Below are 17,039 nucleotides of genomic sequence, written 5' to 3' on the forward strand. Positions count from 1 at the left end.
CAAACAAAAAATTTAGGGAAGCCAAAATTTTCAATGTCTAAAAGACCAGGAGCAGAAGGAATTATGTAAACAAACATTGGAAAATTTTTTAACATATAAAATTTTACATCAAAACAAATAAAGCCTATTTTGAAATTTTTACAATAATAAAAAAAAACCAATGTATATTTTTTTATTGGGCAAGAGAACGCTACATGGTCACGTGACCCCTGCGCTAGCACGGGGGCTAATGGGTGCATTCACGCAAGAATCACGGGTGGCAAGATTTCTGTCTTTTCATTAGTAATCAAAAGAGATTCATGAAGAGAACTCAATCACATTGCCCTATTTGCGATCTCAATCCTGAATCACTGTGGCATTCCTTACTTTCATGCCCTTACAACTGAGTTTTTATAGGCCAGCTCAGGTAAAGGACTTGGTACATAAAGTAAAGTTTTATTGGTCTCCACTCTAAGCGAAGAAGAAATAACCTGGTTACTATCACAAGGAACATTGTTAATGTATTCACCACGGAAAGCAAGAAAATCAATCCGTTTTTTCAACCAAAAATAAAGGAATCCTGAACATATCATCTAGCCATTTTGGATAGTATACAATTCCTTTCCTTCCAAGGCCATTCTCAGGTTGGGACAGGACAATACAGCTCCGCACTTGAAGCTGAACTGAATGTAATCTGGTTGGCCCATGACCTGCTGCAGAAGCAACTCAAAAGAGCACTAGTTCTTTCTAACCTCATGGAGGCAGTGAACAATTTATATTATAATTTAGCTCCGCACAGTCTATGTTGTTTTACTCTCTGTTTAAGAGCTTAAATGAATGTATTTTATGTCCTGTTACTAGGAAGCAGGTAGATCTGCACAGTGACTGGTCAGGAAGGCAAACAATGATAGTCATTCAGGACAAGTTGAACTAGATTTGTACTAATCATGAAATGTTTGGATCAAAGGATAGGAAAATCAGTAACTACAGGAACTTAAATTCAACAATACATCAAAGTTTAGGAAAGTGGATTCTACTTAAACCAAGGTACTAAACTATCTATCTGGTCATTATTTCACAAAGCTAATCTAAGGGAAATCCTGTACAATGAAATATTGTTTAAACATTAGTTAGTTTGCTTGCATCACTTGCGTCCCAACCTTATTAAGCGCTCTTGATGCTTTGCAGCTGCTGCTTTATCTGCAGCTTCACGCTTAAGCGCCCTCTTTGCTCGACGCCCAGTTGAATCCCTAGCTACCTCTTTATTCTTCGGACCACGTGATGGACCAGCATCATTGTCTTGGAATTCTCGATGGACAGGCCTTGCTTCTTTCCTCCCTCCCCTAACAAAGCCATTGTCTCCCCACCTACGGTTACCAATCCGAAGATTTGAACTGGTATAATAAACTTCTTCTATATCTTCATCCTCATCCTCCTCGTATTGATAAATATGTTCCAATTCATCATAAACCTCTTCTTGAGCCTCTACCTTCAATGGCATGAACCATGTCGCTCTAAGAAGAAGGCAAACACTCTCCTCAAACATATAGTCATGGATTCTGTCAAACAGGACAGGAACATTTCTGTTAATAGGAAACATAATAGGCAGCAATTCACATGCTTATATGCCAAATAAGTGAAGAATCGTTTTTTCACCTGCCATCAAGAGAACGGTGAACATTGAGAAACTCAAATGGACACTTGCATTGTGGGCACAAAGGGTTCTGATTGTATGTTGCCCACCTAAGGATGCACGTCACACTACACATAAAAAATTGAAAAATAAAGTAATTACTTTTATTACATCATTTCTCAACATTCTTTTAAGTCCGCCTAAAAACTGAGCAACAATAGAGTTCCCTTGAAACCAACCCCATTCAAGTGTCTTGCTGATGCAGAAAAATCAGACGTGGGCTTCATTTTTTTTATGAGAAGATTAATTAATTAAAAATAGAAGAGCTATCTACATTGTTTCCATATAACACAGAATTATGCCGCTTTCTCATGGCGTGATGGGCCATATGCCTGACTAAAGTAACAGTTAGTGAATCTTTTTCTTTAATACAAAACAGTAACCCAGTGAGACCAAATGAAATCACATATGTAAGCTTGATTTGGTGGAAATAAGTTTTGGATTAGATTATATGTGTTGAGCCTTCAATCCAATGGGTCCTCTTTGTAATAGTTCATAGCAGCTAAAGGCGTTTGGTGGCCTTACCAGGAAGTGCTCCTTTATGTTAATAAAGTAGGCAGTTGCAAGCCACTCTGTTAACTGGCCAGAGGGGGTCCAAAGTGTCAATCTTCAAGGAGAACAGACAACCATTGCCTGTCATGTCATCCATCCATAAAGGAATAAATCGATACCATACATCTTAGCAGTGGGATATTTACTTTCTATGGTATGGGTTTAACCATTCCAGGTGACACTAGCCGGAAATTTTTAATGGATCAGAAAGAGATGCTTAACCATCGGCTGCAACAAGCCCTGAAACATAAACTATAATTGTTGGCTCGAGAGGGTGGCAGGCGGGCTTGGATTCTTAGTTTAGTTTGGGTGTTTTATTTCATTATTTCATTGTTTCTCTCTTTATCTGTAAATGTTGGTGATGCAGTGTAAGGCCAGGCCAGCCCAAAGCCCCTAAATGGTCCACATGGGCTTGGTTATAGGCAGCCCAAACCAAGGCCTATTCTGGCCATTGATTTGACTCCTAGAAAGGCCCCACTTGGACCATATATTGCTTATACTTAAGCCCATGTTCCAGCTTTGTTCTCCCCAAAAATAAGCCATCAACCAGTAGTATTTGAAGAGAATTTTTGACAGCTTTGCGTGAGAAGGTTCTGTTGGAGATTTGCTGGATATTGTGGGACCCATTCTGGCCTTTTGTGGAGAGATTTCAGGAGTGGATTACTTCTTTGTGTCAGAGAATTGGTAGATCTTGATTGGGAGATTTAGTTATTATTTTGTTAACTTGCTATTTCTTTAATTTCTATCTTTATAGTTAGTTACTATTTTGGTGTTAGTTAGTTTTGAAAACAAAAGGATACTAGTTTCTATTTTTTTTCTCTTTTGTAATTACAATCTATTAATAAATAGAAGGGTGATACCTTCCCAACAATTTGGATTTTGAAAGAAGTTGGCTTTGTGCTGGTTTGCTGCGAGTGTCAGCTACTGTGAGAGACAATGAGTGAGAGGCCCTTCCGTATCCCTTCTCCTCCTTCCTATCTTTGCTTCTTTCTTTTGTTTTCAATTGTTCTTCTGATCCAGTAAAATCCAGCAGCCATGCTCTAAAATTTCGTGGTTCAAATCTAGGTATTATAGTACTGTTTTACTGTTTATCTAATTGAATATTACTGTCTTTCATTCCACTGATCTGTTCTGAAGTATTCTGCTCGGTTGGTTTTCTGTGATAGCCAGGTTTGACAACTTTCTATTCTGAGTTTCTCCCCTTTGGTTTCTAATGATCAGACCATTGAGTTGCTCTGAGTTTTTGACATGTTATTCCTCTCTCTGATTGTTTCCTTCGATTCAAATCTGGTATTCATCAGACTGCTGGTTTGAGAAATAACAATTCTCTTTAGTTACTAATTCCATGTTTTCTTAACCTTCTATTTTTTGTTCTTACCTGTTTCTCGATACCCAACCAAAGGATTAACCTAAGATTTTAGGTACACATTCACCCTAAAAGATGGAGGGCGGGCATTGGTGCAATTGTAAAGGTTGCAAAAATTGTGATCAAGTGGTCACAGGTTCAAGTCTGGAAATAGCCTCTCTGCAACAGCAGGGGTAAGGCTGCATACAATATGACCGTCCCCAGACCCCGCAGTGGCGGGAGCCTCGTGCACTGGGTATGTCCTTTTTTTATTCATGCTAAAAGATGATCCTTCAGTTATAATATCAAGCCCATCCATCCATTTAGATTAAGCGATATTGTTGATACCATATTATGGTCATATTTCTGTTGGATTTTAGTTACTGCGATTCCGGAATTTTATAGGTTGTTAGTGTTTCCTATCATCCCTACATCAGTTAAATAGAGTCTTGCCTGATTAGAACTCCCATTCTTACATTGGATAGAGTTTTGATCTACTGAGATACTTATTCTAGCTAAGATAGAGTTCTTGTCTTGTAGGACACCTATACCTATTTGGAGAGGGTTTAGTGGTTTACTATGTTTATTTCTTTCTTTCCTATTGTAAACATACTTCAGTTTCAATTTAAAGAATTGTAAGGCTTCATAAACTCCCCAGTTTTAGTTGAATACAGTTGACTCTTGCCTTTTGCCTCCATATGTTTTATGAGATTCAGAATAGTGTTGTGGGATGCAGTGCAGATGCTAAGGTCAGGGCGGCTGATGGGACTTATGTCTAGCTCCAGGTGAGATGCTTAGTTCATATCCATCTACCTTTCTTCCGTTCTTCTTCAACCTATCCATCATCAATCAGGTCAGTACTTCTTTGTTTTCTGTTCAGTTTCTTTAACTTTCTAGTTGCTGGATTTTCCGTTTTGTATTGAAGACATCTAGTTCCTAGAGATTCAACCATTCATTGTTTAACCAGATCAAATTATAGGGCCAGATCGAATTGGAGGCCATTAAGGTAAGTTACTGCTCATTCCAAGACCCAAGTAATCAAATGATTTAAATGATAAGATCAACAATGCTACACCGATAGGCAGACAATCACCAACATTTAGAATGATTTATAATTCCTCTCAAATGGAATAATAAAACGAAGAAAAAGAGAACATAAAGATGTTAGACAAACCAGTAAGCATGCTCGCAACCTTTTACAAGAGCAGTCTCCTGAAGTGCTATCTTCTCCAAGCAGATCGCACAAAGACCATGATTGTCGGACACCGTCAAGCTCAAGCCCGACATTCCATACTCTATTCCCTTCGCACCATTACAAGCCTGCAAGAACTTTTTTTTTCCAAGAATTTGAGTCGAAAACAAGGAAAACAAATTAGAAAGAGACAATTCAACATAAACCCAAACCAAGAAAGAAAATTCAACCCCAAAAGAGGGACAAGGGGAAAAAGAAAAAACCAAAATTGGTTTTTTGAAGGGTCAACCAAGATCCGCTTTCACACACAAATCCTCAAGAGAGAGAGAGAAACCTGTTCTTGGGTGGGGAGGTAGGAAACACCGTTCAGTTGCTCATTCTCCATGAAGATTATGACGGTGAGTGATGTTCGGCAGGATGCGAAGCTCAGAGAGCCAAGAGAAGAGGAAGAAGAGAGGAGGGGGAGAAGAAGAAGAAGAAGAAGAAAGGAAGCGAACGGAGAGCTTCGTCCTCTCGATCATGAACCAAAGGGTATTTACGAGCAGAGAGAAGAAAAGATTCTGGGCATCATTCCGAAGAACAGGAAGAAGAGAAAGGAGAACTTAGTCCGCTCGATCAAGAGCCTAAGGGTATTTACAAGCAGAGAGAAGAAAAGATTCTGGGCATATTCCGAAGAGAGAGATCTATGCCCTCAGAAATCACGAATATACGAGGGAGCGAAAGCAAGAAAGGCATGTGGATGACCTAAAGTCTTAAAAAGCTACCCTTTGTCTTTTTCTTTTTTCTTTTGTTTTTTTCATTTCATTATAATTTATCCATCATATATAATAGGATGAGATAACAATAAATTCAGTTTGACCTTTGCACCCCACATGAGGAGGGGTGTGAATTCAGAACCTCTCCAATGACATTTAACCATCAGATCTTCTACCATCCATGGGGGTGTGATCCCCACATCTAGTGTGAATTCAAATCCTCTCCAATAACATTTAATCATCAGAGTCGATCTTCCACCATCCATGGGGTGTAGTCCCCCCACATATGGATGGTGGAAGATCGACTCTGGTGGTTAAATGTCATTGGAGAAAATCCGGACTCGAAGGGTGTCGTTGTGCTTGTTCTTCATCGTGTTGTCCTTTTAAAATGTTGAAAACTATGGAATGTCTGGTAAAATTGTAAAATGTGGAAGCAAGACAGAAAAGAAAAGAAAAGAAATGCTCTTAATCTTTTCATTCGCGTAAATTCTGTGAACCTCCCAGATTGCATCCATCATGTGGGACCCACACATGGTGGATTGCACTGGGCAGCTCATACCCATTCCCATATGTCCTTGTACAAGAATTGGATCCTGTCTCGATGTTGCCAGTCATTGATGGTTGTCCTTTTCCTTTTTGCAGCGTTAAAGAAAAATTTCCCCTAACATTTTAATGATCAGGTTGTTCATGTAAGATGGGTTGTGATGAACAAGTCAGCTATATTCAGCACAAACCCATCTAAGGAGATTTTTTTGTGGCCATGGTTTGAGGTATTACTAATGTATCGCTTGATTTTGTAAGTCACCAATCTTCATTTTTAAGGCAAATCTGGAGTAAACTTGTCTCATACAATTGATCTGTGCTGATAACATATCATTATCATATCGGTTTTGCAGATAACCGATACCTGTGCCATGTGTATGGCCCAAATATTTTCTCATGACAAGTTGATTCAGGTTCAATTTTTCGGGCAAATAGAATTAAGGAATTCTTTTCATGCATTAAGTGTCAACCCAAATGGAATTGACCTAATGCCCTAATGGTAAAAACAAACTGGTAACGCAAGCAAGACCGCTTCATAACCCCTTAAGTAATGGCTTTATGCCAGTTCAGTTGTTGCCAAATCTAGTTGTCTATATTCTCTATTTTCTTTTGGGGGTAAACGTATATATTATATATATTATCCTACCAAAAAAATTGTCTATATTATTATTTAGGGTAAGTTACACGATACCCCTTGAAAATTGAACGATACTCAACTCATCCTTTGCTTTTTGAAAATATTCACCCATCCCCTTCTATAATAACGGTGTTAATTTAAATCAAACCAAAAAATGGAATGAGATATTTATCCTTTAGATTTAAACAAATAAAACAAATGAAAATTGATTTCATTTTACCATTGGATGGAGTTACAACCGCAAGGGACCTGAACCTATTCCTCTGCTAAGGCATTCTCAGCTACCCTGCTAGGGTAAGTCCATCTTCTTCCATATGGTGTAGTTGTACTACCTCGCTAATCTCTCCGTTCAAATCAGTAGTAGACAATCCCCTCCCCCGCATCACGGTTCACCCAATCCATCCCTCCTCCTACACCCCGACCTACAGCTCAAGATTGTCAGAAAAACCAAAGCCTGGATTTGCGTCAACACCGGGAGTGATGTGAAGCCCAACGGCAAGGCAGTTTTGATTGCAATTGCTTGGACCTCTTTCCCTCTCCTCCTACCCATCTCCAAACTCCAGGTAACGCTCTCGATAAACACTCATAAAATTAACCATCGTATTTTCTCATCTATTTAATTAATTAATTTCCTGCGTGTGTTCTCTTCTTCTTTCTTTTCTTCTTTTAAATCAAATTTTCATATCAAACTGCACTGGCGGAGATTGAGTTGCAGGTCATGTGAGACAGAGGATTTATTTTGGGGTTTTTCGATTAAGGGTAAAATAGTAACTCTACATTGGGTCAAGGTTAGTTTAGAAATTTAAAAATATTTAATTTACTGACTTCATAAGTTAACCGCATAAAACTAACGGTGTTACGGTAGAGACTAATACAGGAGGACGGGTGAGTAGTTTTTAAAAATAGGGGGTGAGTTGAGTATCGTTCGATTTTCAGGGGGTGTCGTGTAATTTACCCTATTATTTAACTATGATTGAATATTAAGAACAATCTCACATCCTTGTATGTTATTACAAAGGTTTAAAAAGTTTAAAGAGTCTAGCAAGTGATCACAACTGGGAACATTATTGAAGGAAGAAATTAAACTCATATATGGCCAACCATGCAATTGAGATAGATTGTCAAATTTGACAAGTGGTGAATAAGATGAGCCCAAACCTATTAAATGATCAATCTACTAAATCATTAGTTCGTGCTTAAAATAAATAGAATTTTAAAATATGAGGGCTTCTTCAAACACGGTCCCTTGACTGAGGGTTTCGAATTGTAACCATAAGGTACCACTCAATAGTGAGGGTATTTTTGATCATTCGAAAATAGGAGGCAGACATTGGTAACCACTGATGACTGACATTTTCCTTCTCGTGAAGTATGGAAGGATTGTTCGTGTAGGATGGGCTGTGATGAACTGGTCAGCTATTTTCTGCACAACCCACCTAAGGTCCTAAGGAGGCCTTCTTATGTGACCCAAATATAGTCTCATGGCAGATCGATTGAGGTTCAGTTTTATGGACAAGTAGAACTAAAGGTTTTCTTTTCATGTGTTAATCTCAACCCAAATAGAGTTACTCTAATGGCCAGATAATATCTCGAAAATCCAGGACTATTGATACGTTTCATGAACTTGCAATGCTATCAAGGACCCCATCATATAAAAAACTAGAGCCCCTTCATTACTTCTTAAGTAAATGGTTGAATATTAAGAACAATCTGACAGCCTTGAATGTTAATACAAAGGTTCAAATTTTTTTGAAAAGTCTAGCAAGTGATCTCAATTTGGAAACATCAGTCAAGGAAGAAAACTCATATATGGTCAACCATGCAATTGAGATAGATTGTCAAACTTGACAAATAGTGAATAAGGTGGGCGCAAATCTATTAAATGGTCAATCTACCAAGTCATTAGTTCGTGCTTTAAATAAATAGAATTTTAAAATATGAGGGCTTCTTCAAACACGGTCCCTTGACTGAGGGTTTCGAATTGTAACCATAGGGTACCGTCCAATAGTGGGGGTATTTTTGATCATTTGTAAATAAGAGACAGACATTGGCAGCCACCGATGACTGACATTTTCCTTCACGTGAAGTATGGAAAAACTTTCCTCTAACTTCTTAGAGACGGATTGTTCGTGTAGGATGGATTGCGATGAACTGGTCAGCTATTTTCCGCACAACCCACCTAGGGAGGCCTTCTTATATGACCCAAATATTGTCTCATGGCAAATCGATTGAGGTTCAGTTTTATGGATAAGTAGAACTAAAGGTTTTCTTTTCATGTGTTAATCTCAACCCAAATAGAGTTGATCTAATGGCTAGATAATATCTCGAAAATCCATGACTATTGATACGTTTCAAGAACTTGCAACAACCAAACTTGCAATGCAATCAAGGACCCCATCATGTCAAAAACTAGAGCCCCTTCATTACTTCTTAAGTAAATGGTTGAATATTAAGAACAATCTGACAGCCTTGAATGTTAATACAAAGGTTCAAATTTTTTTGAAAAGTCTAGCAAGTGATCTCAATTTGGAAACATCAGTCAAGGAAGAAAACTCATATATGGTCAACCATGCAATTGAGATAGATTGTCAAACTTGACAAATAGTGAATAAGGTGGGCGCAAATCTATTAAATGGTCAATCTACCAAGTCATCAGTTTGTGCCTGAAAAGAAGAATACGATGGAAAAGGCTTCTAGGTAAGGCACGATAGAAAAGATTTGTCCCTTTGTTCACCATTGGTTATAGTCATATAAGTTACTTTTATCACCTGCGGTTCCCCTGCCTGGCACGATTTTCTAGTGCCTCTAATAAAAGGTGGGTGGATTCCACCCGTACATTGTGTTCGATCAGGGGGTGGAGTGGTCCTATGAGAGGAATCGCACAACCGTATCGGTCAACGAACCTCAGGGAATAAAGGTCCTCATATAAGAGACATACAAAGCAAGGAAAGGATTGCAACCCAATAAATTACCTATTCCTGAAACCAAATTGATTAGATGGCTCTCAACCATTTGAAGTGACAAAATTTTCAGATATAAATTATGGATTATGAACCCTCATTTTTTTGTTGAAAAAAATTGATATTTTGATTCCGTATCAACCTGATATGACTCGATACAATCAACATGTATTGATATCTGTATCACCAACAACCAATACCGGTGTCAATACCATGAACTAAATCCTCGTGTTTGAGAGTGCAACACAAGTCCCAAAGAAGACCCCAAGTCCCAACATATGTTACATGGGCTGCGATTTGGGTTGGTGTAAATAATTCTGAAACAAATTTCAACTATTGTTACACCATATCCATTGCATGCTAGACCTGTAATCATGGCATCCATGCGGCTAGTGTCATTTATCCGCACTTGGCACAGGTCTTTTTTGTTTTTTTTTTTGAAAGATAATCATATTCAAAAGAGTGTGCAAAGCACGTAGCCGTAAAGTTACAAGCCTCCAACAACCATGGAGTGAAAATAGGTCATTCTGATGTAAACGTCACCCACAGAGCCTTCCTACCTAGGGAATCAGGATCTTTATCATCTCCAGTTTGCTGACCGGCCCAGTTCCCTAGTTCCTCTAACAAAGGGGGGCTGAAATGACCTCTCTACCCATGCCCAAATACCCTGCCCGGGTGGGGTCCACCATCCCCCTATTAGAGGAACTGGGGAACTGGGCCGGTCAGCAAACTGGAGGTGATAATTTTCTGAGAATCAGCAAATGTGTTAATCTCCCTAGGAATTTTCATGAATCTTCATTCACTGAAGTAAGAAGATAAACAAAGAATGTCTTCTACCATAGGCTGCACTGCCATTAGAATATTGGTGGTTGCATGAGTTAGGAAAGTACAGAATTCTTGACAATCCGTTTCAACCGTTAAGAACTTCATGTTATCCGACAAAGCTTCCAATAGGACACTTCGAATTGCTAATGCCTCCCTTACTAAAATGCTATCGAAATTGGTTGGAACCGGCATTCCAAGCAAGGTCTTCCCATAGAGTCACAAATTACCATACCCATTCCTCCATTTCATTTGTCCTAAGTCCATGTTGCATTCGTGTTGAGTTTAAAGAACAACATAGGCGGAGGAAACCATTGTTGTGCTACCTAAGATGTTGTTGGGTTCCCCACCAAAACTGAAGGGGAGGATGGAGGATGAGCCAGCAAAAAATCACCATGGGCCTTCTTTGCTGCCTCAATAACTACTAATGGAGTCCACTTCTTAATGGTAAAATAAGAGATTGTTTCTCGCTCACTAAAGGTACCACACAATGAAACTAAAAAGGCCTTGGCGCCCTCAACTGATTCTCTTGCCTTGATGATTAAAAAATCTCTATCTATGGATCCAAAATTGCACTAAGAAGTCAGTTCTTGAATTAATTCTATGAGTTAGAGGACACCCAAACCACACCGCCTTCGCAAAAGAGCAATTCAACAAGATATGGGCTGGATCTTTTGAAACTTACCCACACCTCGAACAACAACCATCAATATGTGTCATCCATTGCAAATCCCTCTGTGCATGCTCTCCACAGAAAATTTTTTGTCTTCGGCAAAATATGACAACATCCATGAAGTCGAAGCCTCTACCACCTCCTTCTCCGCAAAAAAGATGATAAACTGATTTGACTCAGAAACATCCATCTCTAGACATACCCCACACGAAACTGTGTGAGAAATTCTGTTGAATGAGCTCTCTGTTCAAAATTTGGTTCTGTTGATTATTCAATTTTGAAACCCACACCAAAGAACACCCTTGGGGCTTACCAGTTGAAATCTGAAGCCTGGTAATGAAGGAATTCATCCCTCCTCCCAAATACGAATATTATTTTCCAAACCCACTTTCCAAAGAAACCCCGCTTTAAAAAACTTTCGCCCTTCTATAATGCTCCGCCAAGCCCATGAAGGCTGGTTTCCCATCCATGCTGATACATCCAATATTCACCGGGTCAATCAACGACCACCACGTGTCACAGACGACCCGCTCCATAGCTAAGGGGAACGAACCGGGGTCCCAGCACCACTCGGGGGGGCGGCCACCACTCGGGCGCGGCCCCGCATCAGGGCGCGGCCTCCTCACCCAGGCGCGGCCTCACCCAGGCGCGGCCTCCTCACCCAGGCACGGCCTCACCCAGGCGCGGCCTCCTCACCAGGGAGCGGCCTCACCCAGGCCGCGGCCTCCTCACCAGGGCGCGGCCTCACTCAGGCGCGGCCACCACTTGGGCGCGGCCTCACCTAGGCGCAGCCACACATCCAGGCGCAGCCTCACCCAGGCGCGGCCTGCACCCAGGCACAACATCGTGGGCACGTGAGGTGGGGGCCACCCATCTACGATTCGATCGTATCGCTAAGACTCATGTCACTACCAGGACTCTAGACCGCCGCTTAGAGGTCACGTCATCCAGACGGATTCAAGCACCAAGGACGTTATCACCACACGCGGGTATCTATCCACCAAGGATCCTGATGCCACCAGGACACTCCCTCCCACGGGGAGATGGCCAATCAGGATAGAGCCTCGTTACCCAGGGCCTCTATCCACTCAACGGCACAATCGCCATCAAACGGGGACTCTCCACACCGCCATACACCGCCATATGCTACTATAAAAGGCAAGGTACGCAACCCCATCAAGGGACATCTAAACTCATACTGAATAATCACTATTCATCTATTTGTGCCAGGAGATCTAACTTTGGCATCGGAGAGCCCTAGGCCGGGACCACACCGGTTCTCTCTGTTGACCCCTTTGGTCCACTTGCAGGTGACGGCACTCGTAGGACCGCTCGACGATTTCTTGACGCAACAGATTGGCGCCGTCTGTGGGAACGACGCTAGCCATTACAGCTACTAGCTCGCTTCCATACTCATTCAATGGCACGAAGGAAGACTACCACCACCAACAACGGAGCAAGGAATGGATCACCACCCCTAGAGTGCTCTCGCCGCAGAGCCAACAACCAGACCATGTCCCTCCGGAGGAGGAGATCCCCTTTAATGACCAGTTCGTGATTGCCGAGCCCAACAATGACGAGGCCGACGATGTGGTGGTGGAGGTGACACCGACCCCAATGCTCCAGACCATCGTGGGTCGGATCAACGACCGCAACGACAGATCCTCGATGAACAACGACTCTTTCGAGAATACCTGACGCAGCGTGCGACATCTCACCGTCGGAGGACTTCACCATCAGTAAGGGTGGAGTCCATACCTCAACAAGAGTCGAACCCTAGGAGATCATCTCCCAGGGGCGTGAGATCAGAGAGACTTGCGCAACAGGCAACCCCCACTCCGCAGCGGGGGGACCCTTCCCAGCATCCCAGGAGAACAAGAGACCTCTTGCCACGGTCAGAACGTGGGAGGATGCCAACACCCAGGGCGAGGGTGTCTAGCCCGCAGAGATCGGTCTGGAGGTCTGTGTTCGACGGACGACTGGAAGAAGGTCACATACCACGACGAAGCCGGGCCTGCAGAGAAGAAGGCCCCTCACCTTCACGACAGGGTTCATCACGGCATGACCATTCACCATCCCGCCAACACTCAAGGCGGGAGGGGACATCCAGGAGAGAGCGTGAACGGGGTCGCAGCGAACGTCCGGCCAGGCGTGGGGGATGGACACGGGACGAGGAGCTCGATCAAAGACTCGCGACCGGATGAGAAGTCGGAAGGGTTGAAGAAGCGGCACCAAAGGCGAGACACATTCCATACCTGGACAACACCCATTCTCGGCGAGAGATCATGTCACCACACTACCTTCCGTGTTTCGACTACCCACCTTCGAACTCTACAGCTGGTACCATCGACCCTAATGACCACATCAACTACTTTAATGGTATGATGACGCTGTATGGGGGTCGGACGTGGTCTCCTGTCGGGCATTCCTGCATCCCTCAAGGGAGCAGCCACATCATGGTTCTCTAGGCTACGACCTAGATCTATATGCTCGCTCGCAGAGCTATGCGAGCATTCGTCACCCGTTTCCAAAGCGTCAAAGCGTAAGAAGACCACCGTCAATCATCGAACGTGGTACGAACCCGGGGAATCTCTCGGGGAATACGTTACCGGGTTCACCAAGGAGTCCCTGGAAGTTCGAGACTTGGATGACCGGACACGACATGCAGCCCTTGCAGAGGTATTAGGGACCTGGACTTGATCAAGGACCTGGCACGACATGAGACCAGGACTATGAAAGAGCTCCTGGAGCGGTGTAACGAGTTTGCAAATATGGCCGAGGTACTACAAGCTAGAACAAAAATAATCGAGGCCAAGCCACAAGACAACAAGAGGTTAGCACCTGATGACCGCAAAGAGGGTAAGAGGTCAAGGACAGAGCGCCGATAAGAGCAGAGCGACGACAAGAGAAGAGCGACCGCCCATCTAGGAGGACAGACCGCTGCCCAGAGAGAAGTGAGAGGGCAAGCACCCCTGAGTTCACACCATCGAACACCACCAGTCCCTGATACTCATGCAGATCCAGGACCGTGACCTACTCCATTGGCCACGACCCATGCTAGCAGCGCCAGAGAAGCGAAACCCTAACAAATATTGTCTCTTCCACAAAGAGAATGGGCACGACACAGAGGAGTGCTATCAATTGAGCAGAGAGATAGAACAACCGGTAAGAGCAGAAGCTTGAACAAGTATGTGAAGGGGAGACGTGACAACCGCTCGAGGCCAAGGAGATAGAGGTCGCGACGGAGACGAGTGGAACCGAGACGAGAAGAAAGGAGAACAGATCGAGAGAGAGACCGCCCGTAAGAGGCGGAGAGATGCCACAGAACCTAGTGGCACCAAGGGACCTCCTATCCTCACCATACTTGGAGGACCAGGGCAAGAGTCCACCGTAAAAGCTAAAGCTCATGCCAGGTTCGTGGGAGTGGTAGAGAAGCCCAAAGAAGATAGCCGGATCGAGGCGGTGATCTCCTTCTCGGATGAAGACCTGGAAGGACTAAACTTCCCGCATGAAGATGCCTTGGTAATACAGGTGGAGGTAGCCAATCGACCTGTACACAGGGTAATGATAGACACAGGGGCGTCTGTTGACGTACTCTCCTTGGACGCCTATCGACAGTTTGGGTTTGGGGACGACCAGTTCAAACCAGAGCCTACTTATCTCCATGGATTCTCAGGTGCCACCGCCTCCATCAGAGGTACCATAAAGCTACCCGTCACCTTCGGGGTACACCCTCAACAAGTAACCATCATGGTGAATTTCATGGTAGTCAAGTCCGTGGTGTCCTTCAACGGCCTCTTAGGGCGACCATCACTGACAGCCCTTAGAGGAGTCATATCACCACTTCACCTGAAGATGAAGTTCCCCACCGAGAATGGGGTAGGCAAAATCCGAGGAAATCAGAAGAAAGCAAGGGACTGCTATGCCACCTTCATGAAAAAGAATAATGGCAACACCCGTGGAATGGCACTCTGCCTAGAGAGCATGGTCAGTGACCAGAGAGATGAACTGTCACACCCGTATCCCGACAAGGGATAAAATACAATATCAGGGTATGATTGGGGTGACACGCGTCATCCCACCTCACCGCCAGGATCTCGATGCAGTGGCCAACTCACAGTCATAAACCAATATTACAATACAATAATATCAGAGTGCGAAAGACAAAGGTATATTACATTTCCAACGATCATAAAATAAGCGAAAGCGTTTACAGTAGTTACCTCATGTTCATACGGCTAAGTGATACGTAAATAGTTTGGATGGACATCCCGAATGACCATAGCATAACTATCCCAAAACAAATATAACAATAAATATTTATATAAGGCACGTGGCCCAAAAAAAACAAAAGAAGGGAATAAGTCCCAAGTATCAATACAGCCCGTAGGCACAATCATCATGGGCAACCATCGCCATGATCCTCAGCCACAGTCTCTGGCTCCACAGTAATCATCTGCATCAAAATCTAAAAAGAATGTGTACACGGGGGTTAGCTCCACCGAGCTAGTGAGAGAGAAAAGGGGATGCACAATCACACAATCACAAATAGTCCATGGTGCATGCTATTATTAATTTATTTACCACCTAACACACAATGCTAAGTCAATGGGTATATGCTACTGCAATAACTGGGGAAGACATTGTGGATCCTTCCATTCTCACCACAATGCAACCTCAATTATTACTATGGAGCCCGCTACCGGTCATAGTCATCACCACCCGAGAGGCACTCGATAACCATTACTACCCCCTGGCCTGGCCTCTCTAACTCTCCACAGGCAGCAGGTGCTCTGGCTACCCAACACCTAAACCCCTGTTGGTAAGGGTCGTAGCATAGGGAACTGAGCCATTTACCACCTAACACACAATGCTAAGTCAATGGGTATATGCTATCGCAATAACTCGGGAAGACATTGTGGATCCTTCCATTCTCACCACAATGCAACCTCAATTATTACTATGGAGCCCGCGCCGGTCGTAGTCATCACCACCCGAGGCGGACCCGATAACCATTACTACCCCTGGCCTGGCCTCTCTAACTCTCCACAGCAGCAGTGCTTTGGCTACCCAACACCTAAACCCCTGTTGGTAAGGGTCGAGAGCATAGGGAACTGAGCCTAACCACGATATACTACATGAATCCTATCGTGTTGAGAGGTACATCCGGGTGTGTCAACGTCCCATTCCATCTAACACCGGGTACCAAAGACAACACGGCGCATACAGACAAGAATGAGATGCAATATACAATTCCACGTAATTCGGGGGTTCCGGTGCAGTACTTCCCAGACCGTAACCCAACACAAATCCATATCATCCAAATCATCATCATCGAATAAGAATAAATGCAAATATGCAATCATGCTTGAATGATAATGTCACAATATAATTCATAAATGCATGAATAAGCAATAGTAAACAAGCTCAAACAGTCACCCAAACCCACTCACCAATTACTTCAAATGGAATTTGTATAAGCGCAACGATTCCCGCTCAAAATCACCCCATTGCACATATGTTGGCGCCTATGGAAGTGAATAAGAGTGTGAGAGAGTGTAGGGAGGCCTCATAGAGAAACCCCACAGTTTACATAAGTTATAAGCCTTAAAAACGCATCGGAGGCAACGTCGGACTCGCAGGCTTGCCTCCGACCTTGCCTCGACCTTCTCGCAGCTTAGGCCACATCGGAGGCAAACATCGGACTCACGCAGTCTTGCCTCCAACCTTGCCTCCGACCTTCCCTGCAGGCTCAGGACACATCAGAGGCAAACATCGGACTCACGCAGTCTTGCCTCCGATGCAACCCAAGTGTGATTTCAAGGTCTTTAAAAGCCCAGGGTTGTCCCATTTGGTTCTCTAAGCCTCAAGGGACAAGGGAGGGGTGT

At 43.3% G+C, this 17,039-nt stretch overlaps 1 protein-coding gene across 1 annotated transcript; it reads right to left on the minus strand.

The window, feature by feature from the left end:
• Positions 1–964: 964 nt before the first annotated feature.
• LOC122643877 lies at positions 965–5,253 on the minus strand. Its single transcript, XM_043837447.1, has 5 exons — positions 5,235–5,253; positions 5,096–5,192; positions 4,744–4,889; positions 1,636–1,740; positions 965–1,538 (listed from the first exon to the last, which is right to left on the minus strand). Exons 2-5 carry the CDS (start codon positions 5,144–5,146, stop codon positions 1,124–1,126), a joined length of 717 nt encoding a protein of 238 aa, XP_043693382.1. The 5' UTR covers positions 5,147–5,192; positions 5,235–5,253; the 3' UTR covers positions 965–1,123.
• Between the last annotated feature and the right edge of the window lie 11,786 nt (positions 5,254–17,039).

Source organism: Telopea speciosissima, chromosome 10 (genome assembly GCF_018873765.1).
Source record: "Telopea speciosissima isolate NSW1024214 ecotype Mountain lineage chromosome 10, Tspe_v1, whole genome shotgun sequence".
Lineage (NCBI taxonomy): Eukaryota > Viridiplantae > Streptophyta > Magnoliopsida > Proteales > Proteaceae > Telopea > Telopea speciosissima.